Here is a 14,196-nt window from a genome sequence, read left to right as displayed (position 1 = left end):
AACTGGGTCATTTATAAGTGTTAAAGATTTTTCTCACTTTAGTTCAGGGTGTTAATCAACGTCTTCTACTTACAGGAGGGTCTGCATCTTCAGCATAAACGGTTGTGATAGGTGTACCCTTGGCGGCATCTGGAGCCACTATCCCTTTGTAGATCCGTTTACTAAATACTGGAGGATAATCATTCATATCCTGTAAAACACAATTAAGAATTTAGTTGCTTCTGTTGAAACCAGGTGAGGTACACAGTGACTAGACCAGCTCCATCTCTTCATATCACACAACCCGTTTGCCACTGTCAGCCTTCCATCCTCTCAATTCCATTACACTCACTTCAGAATGGCACCCCAGAGGAAACTGCCAGAGTTCCTATACAATATTAATGTGTGTGATACCTGCCCCATTCTACCAAAGGCCATTCTACTCAAGTAAAGAGTCTGTCACACACCCTGTGCTCCTCCAAATACATCTTTCAGATATTTGGAGTGATGTGTGAAGTTTTCTCTAAAGGTACTTCTAATGGTATGATGCAGTTTTGAACTTTGAAAAGTAGGAAAACGTTCATAAAAGGTGCCCTTCTATGAGACAGGTGTAGAAGACAGTATTTTTGTTTGTTTTGTTGTTGGTGCTTTTAAAGAAAGCTCTTTAATGTTTCTGTTGCAATTGCAAATTCTTTATATATATACTTAGCATAATAGTATGATTAGAACATTTCAAATGCAAATTGTGAAATATCCTTTTATGCCATCTTACATTTTTACAAACATAAAATGATTAAAGGATGTTTTCCCTGCACCACACTACAATAATGACACATAGGCTACATGTTCCCAGTCAGAAAACAATTTTAATTTATTTAAAGATTTTTCAAAGTGATTTATATGCATCCTTTAAATTTTCACAATTCCATGATATAAATGCATTGCTATTATGTTTATTCATTAAATGATATTTATCAGGTTCCTCCCATTTTTATGACCCAATGCTAGGCTCTGGGGACAGTGTGGTGGCTCAAGAAAAGATGTTCCTGAATTTGCCACTTAACTGCCATTTGACAGGTAAAGTTACTGATTCTGCCGATAGCTTAGCAACGTCGCCTAAATTAATCTACTTATTTGGCAAAACCACTTATTAGTCTGGTCTCCTGAGAGCAAGACCATGTTTTTCTCAAACATTTTATCTTTGATGGAGAATTTCAAATCATTTTTTTTCTCAAAAATAATGTTTATTAACCTGGCTGATTTATCTTTCCTAAATTTACTTTTTAAAAAAATAATCATTGCACCCTGCATTTTGGGGGGCACTTTTGGTCAAATATATTTGAGCCCCAAACTAAACTTGTTAGTTATCTTATTCTCCCTGTCATCTTTTTCTCACTTGACGTTAAAAACAAAAGAAGAAAATTATTCTACAGTCTTTGATATTTGCTCTGATACAACAATTTTTTTGCACAATGTAAATTGGAAACACACAAATTAACTGATTATAAACACCTCTTTTTGCAAAGAGGTCAGGATAATTAACTATTACAATCAAATCGAGCTTGCTTTTATGTTCACAATAGAGCTGACTTCTGAGTCGTGAATCTGAAAAACCCTGTAGATTCTAGTAAAAATTGGAGACCTTGAGCTGTAAGCAAAACTGAAAAATAAAAAACATCATTTTCTCTGTTTTGACATGTAGTATTCACAGCCTCTACATGAAAAAGACTTCCTTTATAAATGATGAGCTTTAGAATCTGAACAAGTAAATAAACCTAGGAAGCACTGGTTCTCTATAATGAGGAGAGTGGAGGGTATTGATCTTGAGGTTTCAGGCAGGGGGTGAATATATAAAACATTTGCATGCACACTTCCTCCTGCTTTCAAGAGTGCCAATTATTTTAACAAGTGAGTCTTGTAACCAAAGGGGTAGAACTCCTCTTGCACTCCTAAATTATAACTTCTGAAGGTTAGAAAAGGAGCCCAACTGTGATTTTTCTCTACATGAGTTTCCCAAATCACATAAACTCAATATATTCCTATGAATTTTCTTCTCCCGCCCCCCCCAGGGGACATTAAAAATCTTAATGTAATCTTAATTCTTCGGGGAAAAAAATAATATGTGATTTCCTAGTTATGTCAATACAGCCGCTGACAGTGTTGAGTACAGTAGTCTTTTTATTTTTTGGCCGGGAAAGTAGTCACCGATCACCTTCTAACTGAACACACAGTGGACATTTTTATAACCTGGCTTCACAAACTGATTATACAGAAACCTAAATAATTGAACAACATTAAAAGACTGGTATCCCCCTTTGGTATGCTTGCCACTGACAACGTAAAGAATAAATCAATACAGTTATTGTAGCTGTGTTTCTTCTTCTGGTACATTGTACATATTTTGAGGTTACAATCTTTCACTGTGGCTAAGCTGTGTAGCCAGTTGCACACAGTTCTTGCATGATGCATTATTTCAGATTAGAGAATTTACTGAAATGCAATGCCAAAGAGCATAATCAATACTTCATTATATTTATGCTCCAGGGATGTCTGAAGAAAACTGTACATAAATCTGCTTCTGTACAAATGCTCTACTATGCAGCAAATTAAGGATAAACTCCACTCTCCAAACGCAAGCCCTAGTCTGTTGCCAACTGTTCCACTAGAGGGCAGTATTTACAGAAAGAAAATTTCATTTTCTATTCTCTTGTTAACAATTTTATTATTAAGTTTCCTTTCTGTGGCTATACTTTTTGTTGGTCTGAACAAAAATTACTTTTCATGTTTCTAAAGAGTATTCTGAATATTACCATCTTGAACTAAGACTTGATCTTCTTAGAAAAAAAGATTGTTGTACAAGTACGCATAATTAGTTTCCATGTATCAAGCAACGAAAACTGCACCTGAAGAAAGTTATCTAAGAGGAAGAAAATATGAGTTTCATTTATTTATTTTCTAAACTCAAGTCTAAAATAATCACAGAAACCATTTCTGCTTTGACAGACCACAGAGTAGATTTAAGGAACCCTTTTTAATGAGCATACCAGGAAGACAGGAACTTGCTGGTGAATTTACAAATTAATGGCGCGTTCTCTATTGAAAGCGATGAGAAATAGATGACAGAATTTTTAATTTCTGGAATCATAGGCTGAAAGCTGTTCTGGATAAGAGGCTTTTTTCCTGACAGAAGAGTACTAACTAGTTATATTCCGATCATCTTTCTTTAAATGATGAAAATATAGAGAACGTCAGCCCTCATCTTAAGCTCTCATGCATGCTCTGTGAGGAGACCAGATGGTGTGTGCCAGTGGGTGGAATGGCTCCTACAGTACCCTCTAGTGTTATCACTAGCCACATAGAACCGTTGGCTGCCCTGCCCTCTGAAATCCCTTAAGGCTTATGGAGCCGATGCCTCCTCTTCCTTGGCAGACGACACAGTTGATTTTTTCCTCTGCCTGTTACCAGTTCTGTTCTGCACTACCAGACACCCTCTATTTACTGTTTCAGTTGTTTTTTCTTAATATTATCTACCTTCTGCTGTTTCTTCCGTCTTGGTTTCTTTACTTGCCTTTCTGTCTTTTCTGACTTCTCTACCTTCTCTTGTGATTCTGCCACATAGGGTCATAAAGGCCCTATCTCCAGCCAACCAAACAAATCTTTCCTTTTATGTTTTGCATGGGGCTCTCTTATACACAAGCTACAAACTTACCTCAATGTTCTTTTTTGTTTTTGGATCAAAACCTGTACTGGGAAGATTCTTTCTTAGCTGCCTAAATTTGTTTTTTGTTTTGGATTGGTTTTATTTCTGAGTTTGAAGCTTTTCTGGATTCTTGGGGGATAGTATTATCCCTAATGTAAGGTAATCAATGTTACACTTTGCCACAAGTAGCAAAATGTACACTATAGCTCTCAGTATCACAAACATTGATGGAGCTCCCACTGTGCATTAGGTAGTACTTTAGGTGCTGGGGATATGGTTACCACCAAGAAAGATACAGTGCCTGCTGGTACTGAGCTTACAGTTTAGTGTGGAAAGCAAAAAATAAATAAATATTAGCAAGTGTGATGGATGTTATGAAAGAGAAAGTATAAGGATGTGATGGGAATATATAGTAAGGAGTTTAAATTTCACATAGGATGCATCTCTGTTACCTGAACAAACTGCCTCAACACTCATGCACTCTGGCAGGTAAAACAGTCCTTCAAAATTGATGGTTAAATTAGAAGAGGTTAACATTGTGTAATGTTGACAAACCCACTAATTTAATACAAAATTCCATTCCCATCTAGTTTCTCTGAACTGGAATGGTAATATAGGGGGAAGGCAGTTGATAGGTTTTTGGATTTTTTTTCCAAGCCATGACACTGTGGTCAATTGGGAGAATATGTGCACATTCTAAGCTTGAATATTTGAGCATCAATTCAAGTAACATCACCCTACTTCAGACTTCCTCAAAAGTGCATCACAATTATATATATGTATGTGCGTATGTATATGGTTTATTTTTACTGTATATCTGACATTATGCTAAGTGTGTTAGATTTATCATCTCAATTAATTTGTCTAAAACAGATGTTAGCTATTATTATTATTGTTCCTATTTTTAGAATAAGGAAACTGAAGCTTAGAGAAATTAAGTTGCTCACGATTATCCAGCTAATAAAGGGTAGAGCTAAGATTTAATTCTGGTATGTCGGATCCTAAAGGCATCATTCTGCTACTTGCAGGTGAGGAGAAAGGGAACTGGCAAAGTCATCAGAAGATTATACATAAAATGACTTGAGTAGGATTTTCGTTAAAATTCCACACATAAAATTTTAAATACCTCTTTCCAAAAATATTTTACATTTTTAAGAATTCTTCTAACTAGTTACTACAATTTTATCTTGGCAACCTTGCAAGCTTCTAAACACTGCATGATTCTAATCTATTTCCCTGAAGATAATTTTTATAATTATTTATGAAGCTTTTTTTTGGTAAAAAGAGACTTTCAGCAGTCGTATTTGTACATTTTAAACAACTTATTCAATATTTAACCCTACAAATAGTTATTTTCACTAAAACCTAATAAAGTTTTTTCCAAATTGCATTCTTTGGAAAATTAGTCCTATCAAAAGCTTTACAAATAAAAAGAAATTCCATGATCAATGGTGGGAAATCACATTTTATTTTCTTGAGATTCACAACATACACTAGCATATTTAAGGCTCCTATATAAAGGCCTATGGAATAGAAATCAGTTTATTTTTATATATACCAGTGTTTCCCAAATCTTCTTGTCTATGTAATATTTTGTGTATGAGACACCCAGTACCATCTTGAGGAGCTAGTGCTCTATGAAGCATATCATGAGAGACCCTGATGATAATAATATATTGAAGGCACAAATTATTACTGTTTGGAATACTGTATGACTTTGGTGAAGTCAAGTTCTCAGAGTACATACTGAGGACACCAACATATCAAGAGTGCCCCCCAGTATGAGGCAGCCAATTCACTGGGGTAGAGATCGCAGCTATAGTCATGATAGGATTGGAAAATGGTACCAATGCTTAGCAGTAACTAGTATCAACAAGGCTTATCAGCATCTATTGTCCCCACTGGGAGAGCTGTGGTAAGGCAAGCCTGGTCTCATTTGCCTTGGCAGGCAGGGAAGAATGTGATAATCACTGAAGGGTAAAATTACTTAATTGTGTATACTCTATAAGTAAAGCATTTTCTTGGGACTCCCAGAAACCAGTGGGTGATATATGGGGAGCCATAGCAATATAAATTACTCCTGTTTGAGATATTATGTTATCTCTGGGCTTGTACATTTTTATCTGTTTCCTCTGGTTTGGTTCTTTAGTGAAAATATGTTACATCTTTGTTGTAAACCTGTAGAAGAGCAGAATAGGCAGATACTTTAAGAAACCATCTGAATCAGCCCTATGACACGCCCTCCTTGATGTATTCATATTCTTTAAACACGGAAGTGAATATATTAGAAAGAATATACTCTTAAGAATCTGATAGCACAGAATAGAACAGAGGGTAATATTTGAAGGCCATAGTCCTAAATGGGTATTTTCTCCAGGTGAACCAACCTCAAGGTGAAAAGCAGCAAGTCATAAAAAATAATGATCAATCGGGAGGAGGGTTAAATTAGAAGTATGGGATTAACACACCGCTATATATAAAGTAGATAAACAGCAAGGATTTACTGTGTGGCATAGGGAACTATATTCAGTATCTTATAATGGAAAAGAGAAAAAAATATATGTATGTATAATTGACTCACTTTGCTGTACATCTAAAACTAACAATATTGTAAATCAACTATACTTTAATAAAAAAAAAAATGATCAATTTATTAGACCATACTCCCACTAGTTGGTCCATTGAAGATATCTTTTACTCAGTCTCCTCCCTCCAGAGCAAGGGAAGGAAAGATGCTATAAATACTGAAATGTCCTGAGTTTCTGATTTGTTTGAATCCTGGATTATCTCCTTGTCTCTCAAACCACAGCTCCTTTGACCAAATCAAAACAAGGACTCTACTAATACTGTCACCACAGAACATCAGCGGCAAATCACTGCCTGTCAGGTGTCCATAGTTTGGCAAATGCCACCTTGGTACTGGGCATTGAGTTTCTATCTATCTTCTTTCCTATACACTTTGGGGGTAGGAACATTCCTTTCCTTCGCAGAAGAAGAAACCACTCTGAAAGATGAAAATGCTAGCTCTATCTTCCAAGACTCACTGTATTTCCTAATAACCTCAGCCCTTCTAGATGGTCTTTCATTTCTGGTCCCTCCATCTATCCCTGCCTACTCCCATACCTGCACCCTCTTTTACAGGTAAACACAACCAGGGGTGAATTCAGTCTCCTTCCTTCACAGAAGCATCTCCCTCACTCTCTCTCCTACTCGCATGCAGCCATTCTATCTAAAATTACAATCAGCAAATGACTTAAGTCATCTGTTTATCTTGGACAAGTTCTTTACATTCCTTTTAATGCTACCCAGAATTATATACACATTTAAATATTTCAACCTTTCTGGCTTATATTCAGCTTTTGGCTTACTACAGAAAACAGATCTTCTCTTTCCGTGTATTTTCTATATTATATTATTATAACTCAGATTTTTGTAAGGGCAGATTTTTCTCTGGATTTTATGTGTAAAACTATTTAGAATTTTATTTCATTTTCCAGAGGTTTACCCATATCATGTAATTTACTATTATCACAGATTCAATTCTTATAGATATTTAATAAATATACAATGAAAAAGGCCTTGTCTTATAAATGTTCTGCAAAACCTTTGCAACAAAAATACATATTACTTGTACGATCATGATTAGTTTTGTTTTGAATCCTTGAAATTTGACACCAAGAAAACTCTTTGCAGGTGTCTGTGATAAAATTCCACTTTCCTTCTACTGTGAAAATATTTTTCCTTTGAAATAAATATTATTTCAATTATTTCAAATACTTCAATTTCCCCATTATCACTTCAATTTTAAAAAAGTTTGATGGACTAGATAGGAAGTACCTGATCTTTCTTTTTTTCCTTCTTTACAAATGAAATTATGTTTCTGCTCATTTTCAAAGAGAGATCTACAAGATGCTTTCCCCTTGGTGACTGTTTTGGGTAGAAATATCTCTTGGCAAATACTATGCAATTATGTTATCAGTAAAACAGCTTGTCAGTACTGCAAGTAAACAGACCAACAGCAGAAAATTTGCAAGCTTGGGAAAGATTTACATTTGTAGAGAAATGAGAATTGTATTCCACTCTTCTCTTCAAAACAAACAAATATGATATTTTTATGGGCCCCAATAGTATACAATACAGTTTTAAAATTCTCTTTGTGATAATCTTATCCTGAGTGATGAGGAGAAAGGAAAGCAAGTGTCAGCCTGCATTTGGAGAAATGTTCACCAAATTTTATTATGCTTAAATAACCTTGAAAAAGAAAACAAAGTGGCACTGAAAAATGTCTAGAATTAAATATTAAGTTTTGTTTTAAATGTACAATAATCCAGAAATAACTTTGTATAGGTCAGGAACCCTTGACCAATGAAATAGTTTGACTTCTCTAAATAAGATAGAGCAACTGAGACAATAAAAATTAGATCAACACTCTTATTTCTAAAGAAAGAAGGAGCCCATCAATGAGCAACATTTCGCACAAGCTGATGTAGAATCCTTGAGTGAATCCCCTGTATTAAAATAAAGGGGTGGTTAGGGAATGTAGAAGGCATTTTAAGAGACTTAAGTCCCAGATAGAGAATGAATCTTATTTAGTGCACATCCTGCTTGTTCAGATGATAGTTTGGGACTCAGTTTGACACCAATGACTTCTTCCATCAAAAAAAAAAAAAAAAAAAAAAAATCCAAGCGCATAAGTCTAAACTGAAATTAGAGCAGCCAAGCTAGAGTCTATGAGGTATTATAACTCTCCATTATCAACCACATCTATCCTGAGAGAGAAGGCTACATACCACTTGAGCATCCATCTTTGAATCTGGGAATTATAGGGTGAACGTCCTTAGTAGCAAATCTTTTCTTCACTTATTGCCCAGAACAGCCAATAGATGGACCATTTTTTCTATTTAAAATGTTTTTAGTGTTCAACACCATCAAAGCATATGGGTAGGCAAAACCAGGTAGATGGTCCAGAAGCCATTTTGCTCATTTAGTTCATTTAGGTCAGTCTCATCTTTTAGTCTTTTTCATGTCTTTACCTATCATGGCATCTTCATAACCACCAATATTATCATGTTCCTAAAATTTTTGTAAGCAGATTTCTAAATTTCTAAATGTCATATCATAATACTGTGGCAAAATAATATTTCTAAATATGCATTGAAGCCCCTCAGGCCCTCGATGATTCTGTATTGTTCCTCGATCCTTCCCTAGACTACTAGAGCACTGAAAATCAATGTCTCAGGAAAGAGAGACACAAATAGAAAAGCAGCTTACCCCAGAAAAGATTTTGATAGTTCACATTGCTATTCCCAAAGAGAACTTAATGCTGAATAAAATTTTAAGTCCCTGAAATGATACATTTACAACTCCCTGAAACAGATAAAATTCTTAGGATAGAGAAACACAAAATGGAAGGAGTAGATACAGAACCATTGTGGACCCCAGAGAAAGAAGGAATGCAGACCCTAACAAAATACTCCAGATAGCTTTAGGGCATCTGAGAATGGAAAGGACTTGTGTTCCCTTTTCCAATGTACTGGGGTTGGCCAAAAAGTTCGTTCAGTTTTTTCCATAAGGTGACTCTAGTAGCTAACTTCATTCGAAAAAATTGTTAGAGTGTATTGTGACAGCTGCCATATCAGCGTGCGTTTAAAAAAAAAAACATCAAAACTGTTGAATTTTTGTGTAGCCATTGTAATATTGAAGATGGAAGAAAAAAGCAACATTTTTGGCATGTTATGCTTTATTATTTCAAGAAAGATAAAAATGCAACTGAAACGCAAAAAAAAGAGATTTGTGCAGTGTATGGAGAAGGTTCTGTGACCGATCAAACATGTCAAAAGTGGTCTGTGAAGTTTCGTGCTGGAGATTTCTCACTGGACGATGCTCCACGGTCAGGTAGACCAGTTGAAGTAGACAGCAATCAAATTGAGGCATTAATTGAAAACAATCAACGTTATACCACGCAGGACAGCCGACATACTCAAAATATCCAAATCAAGTGTTGGAAAATCATTTACACCAGCTTGGTTATGTTGATCACTTTGATGTTTGGGTTCCACATAAGAGAAAAAACCTTCTTGACCATATTTCCGCATAGGATTCGCTTCTTAAACGTAACAAAAATGTTCTGTTTTTAAAACAAATTGTGATGGGCGATGAAAAGGCGCTACTGTACAATAATGTGGAATGGAAGAGATCATGGGGCAAGTGACATGAACCACCACCAACCACACCAAAGGCTCATTTTCATCCAAAGAAGGTGAGGTTGTGTATACGGTGGGATTGGAAGGGAGTCATCTATTATGAGCTCCTTCTGGAAAACCAAACAATTAATTCCAACAAGTGCTGCTCCCAGTGAGACCAATTGAAAGCAACACCTGTTACCATCAGGTAATGCAAGACCACATGTTTCTTTGATGACCAGGCAAAAACTGTTACAGCTTGGCTGGGAAGTTGTGATTCATCCGCCCTAATTCACCAGACGTTGCACCTACAGATTTCAATTTATTTTGGTATTTAAAAAATTCTCTTAATGGAAAAAATTTCAATTCCCTGGAAGCCTGTAAAAGGCACCTGGAACAGTTCTTTGATCAAAAAGATAAAATGTTTTGCGAAGATGGAATTATGAAGTTGCCTGAAAAATGGCAGAAGGTAGCGGAGTAAAACGGTGAACACATTGTTCAATAAAGTTCTTGGTGAAAATGAAAAATGTGTCTTTTATTTTTCCTTAAAAACTGAAGGAACTTTTTGGCCAACCCAATAGTTTAGAGAAGACAGCAGGACTCCAGGGAAGAAGTGACATCATGTGTGTACCAGCAGATAAGCCTAATTCAACTGTAAAGTAAAGGCAATGGAATAATCCCCACATCCCACCCTGACTGCAGGATTATCTTAACAACAACAGCAAAACACACAAGAAAATCCACACTCAAAGATCTTACAGTCAAGAGCATTAGAGCATTTACCTATATGATAAACATAGTTATGCTAATCATATACTGGTGAAATCTTTAACAATCTTCTATGTTTTCATATCAATATTTTATTGTCTAAGAAAACCAACTGCATACCTTATTTATCAGGTAAACAATCAAACAAAAATGCAACAAAAGTGATGATTTCTTGTACCATCATTTATACCTGGCAGTGCCCTTTAAGAATGAACATTGTACAAAAGCTGCCTATGACCTTCTGTGCCTTATAACCTGTGTACATACAGCCCTCTATGGAAAGCTGCTTTCAAGAACTGAAGTCATTCCCAGAACTTTCCACATGCTTTAGGTAGCCAACTAGAACCAGATGGTGTAAAGTCCTGAGTAATTTATCATAGGTGAATTCTGCTAAACAAGTTACCTCAAACACATTACAGATTGTAATTCTAGGCATCTCAAGCGGCAAACTTTAAATGAACATAGGTTCCTATGGTTTTCTGAATGATCTCCAGAATCAGACAACCTAACAAAACTGGTGAGTCAAATAACTTGATCCCATTCAGTTAGGATACATTTCTAGTGATGTAAGGTGACTGCAAGAAGTACAAATAGTCCCTCTGTATAGCAGACCAATGTGTGGTTGCCAAATTTGTATTGCAGTTCTACCATCTATAACTAAATATTAATTCAAAATTTACACATACTTCCATGTTTTCTTCTGTCTAATTTCATAGATTTTATTTTTTTAACATGGAAACCTGGTCTCAGTGGTTACCTGGCAAAATCTGAGTCATAATCATAAATCATATATTTTTTGTAGAACATATACATTTGTGAACACAATATGAATTAAAATATCTGTATTAAAGTGAACTTAAATTGCTTACCCAATTAATCTTATTCATGTATTTCATTCATGGACTTATTGAAACTTTCTATAAGCTTCCTTGTAAAGTCTTCATTTATCATATAGATCTTCTGTATCCTTGTCACTCTCCCTTTTTCGTTTTCCTTCTCTCCTCTCTCACTCTTTTGCTCTCACTCTGTGTGAATCTGTTTCTTTCTGACTAGCTCTGTCTTTTTAACCATTCAAACTCCAGTCGGGTACCAGAGAAAACATGTTAAGAGGGTAGTTTCAAATTTGTACTTTCTTCCCCTGACCAAAAGTCATACAAAACATGTTTATGAAAGCACTTTTATTTTATGTCACCAAAGAAATAAAGGTCATCTGAAGTCATTTTTTAGTACTAAACACCTTTAATAAAGCAGCTCGAGGATCATCTGTATGTGTATATTTGTAACTGAAGTATATTTTTCAACATCTGATACTCACACAACCTGTGTAAGAATCATCTGTGTACTTTTCTAATATACTGATGTCTCAGATGCTCCTGTGAGAAAGGTGCCCCTTTGGGAAGGAGCAGAGGGATCTGAAAGTTTGGTATGCAGCTCAGATGACCTTTATATACACTAACATGTGAGAACTGATGAATCTTTCCTCATGTCTTCTTTTAAATACACAGCTTAACAACCACAAGAAACCCTAAAGGTGGAAGACGACATGCTTTTCTAGGCAATCAACTGGTGCAGGGTATTTTATTAAGCTAGAAGGCAAATCTAGAGAGGTTGAGAGAGTCCCCAAGGTCACAGAACTTGAAAATGGTTGAGCAAGAAATTAACCCCAATTCCATCTGATTCCAAAGCTTGTTTCATTCCAGAATCTTGAGTTCCAACTAAACTAAACTAACTAGTTCTTGGGGGCTTAGAACTCTTAAACTTTCAGAATCCTCTTATGTTTTTTTTTAATTTGTATTTTTTTAAGTTGAAGGATTTGGACGAAGTTATTATCCCTGGTGCTGTGGAATTTGGACTAAAGTGTAGTCTAGAGAAATTATGACTTGATTGAAGTCACAGAGCTAATGGTGGACCCAGGGAGACACAGTGTTTGAACTCTTATTTAGTGGTTCTTTCTAATTTATTTTTTATAAGTTAAATAATATAGTAATTTCTCAAGTCTTTGTAAATACTGTACATTCAAAATTTTATGTTCTGGCTCTGGTACCACATATAATTATGAATCCTGCCCCCAGATATTATACTATAGTGTGGATTTAAAAAAAAAACAAAAACAGGAACTACATGTAGAGAGTACAAAGTAGGCAACCAGAAGTCATCTATATTCCTTACCTTTACTATCACTGTGACAGTAGCAATACCAGGTGGCATTGTTCCATAAATATCAAAGGCCTCCACTAGAAAAGTGATACTTGCTTCCTGGTCTGGAAATGCCTCATAGTCCAAACTCCTTAAAAGGGAGAGTTCTCCTGTAAATGGATGTAGTGCAAAAATGTGCTTCACTTCCGGACTTCTTATCCGATAAGATACATTAGCTCCGAGGTCAGCATCTGTGGCCTGTAACAAATTAAGAAGAAGAATGGTTATATCACTGCCATTGCCAAAATAAAGAAATGCAGGACTGATGGAAGTCATGTGTCAGTACCTAGAACAGCATGAAATGAATGATGATCAAAAGGCATGTTTCAGAGAGAAACATTTTTTAAAGTAATTTACCAGATAGAGGGAGAGGGAGAGAAAGAAAGAGAACAAGTCAGAGACAGAGACCCATGAGGTTTTGTCATTGTTGATCTTGTTACTGTATCTATTTTATTTGAAAAAATCACTAATTAAAAGGATCATACCACAGTAAAGAAATAAATATTGTCATAAATGATTGCTTATTATTTCCTAACGATTGTATAACCATGAAAAATAATACCTTAAATAAAAATAAGTATTAGTGTGTGCTTTCCATAAACATAACAGGTTATTAAAGGGCTATATGAAAACGTAAATGTATCTTCTCACAAAGATCCTATAATACATTTCTAGAGATCACTCTATTATACCTCCCTTCTTTTAACTAATACTTATTGAGTGTGCACAAGGTGCTATAGAGATGCACAAGATGAATACAAACAAGATACCTACCCTCCAGATTACTGTCTCAAAGAAGAAATAAGACAGAAATACCAAAATAAAAGGGATACATGGATGGACCTAGAGATTGTCATACTGAATAAAGTAAATCAGAGAGAGAAAGACAAGTATCATATGATATCACTTATATGTGGAATCTAAAAAAATGGTACAAATGAACTTATTTACAAAACAGAAATAGAGTCACAGATGTAGAAAACAAACTTATGGTTACCAGGGGGAAAGGTTGGGGAGGGATAGATTGGGAGATTGGGAGATTGGGATTGACATATACACACTACTACATATAAAATAGATAACTAATAAGGACCTACTGTACAGCACAGGTCTCTACTCAATACTCTGTAATGGCCTTTATGGGAAAAGAATCTAAAAAAGAGTGGATATATGTATATGTATAACTGATTCTCTTTGCCGTACACCAGAATCTAACAGAACATTGTAAATCAACTATACTCTAATAAAATTTTTTTAATTCCCATTTCCAAAAATAAAATCATTAAAGCGAAACAAAAAACAGCTGAGAAAACAGGTTTCAATAGGAAGTCTTATAGATGACTCTTTCATTCAGTAGTAGAGACTGGCAAA

At 35.4% G+C, this 14,196-nt stretch overlaps 1 protein-coding gene across 7 annotated transcripts in view; it reads right to left on the bottom strand.

Annotated features, from left to right (window-relative positions):
- PCDH15 (protocadherin related 15) overlaps window positions 1–14,196 on the bottom strand; it is a gene marked incomplete at both ends in the record, with an annotated part of 696,762 nt that overhangs the window by 164,687 nt on the left and 517,879 nt on the right. For all 7 annotated transcript variants that reach the window (XM_082673500.1, XM_082673497.1, XM_082673498.1 and 4 more), the window contains 2 exons: window positions 74–190; window positions 12,799–13,023. In XM_082673500.1, coding sequence (XP_082529626.1) covers window positions 74–190; window positions 12,799–13,023 — 342 coding nt within the window. The remainder of the gene's footprint in view (window positions 1–73; window positions 191–12,798; window positions 13,024–14,196) is intronic.

This window comes from Grampus griseus (genome assembly GCF_964374135.1).
Source record: "Grampus griseus genome assembly, chromosome: 16".
NCBI lineage: Eukaryota > Metazoa > Chordata > Mammalia > Artiodactyla > Delphinidae > Grampus > Grampus griseus.
This window is presented reverse-complemented; position numbering and strand designations above follow the sequence as displayed.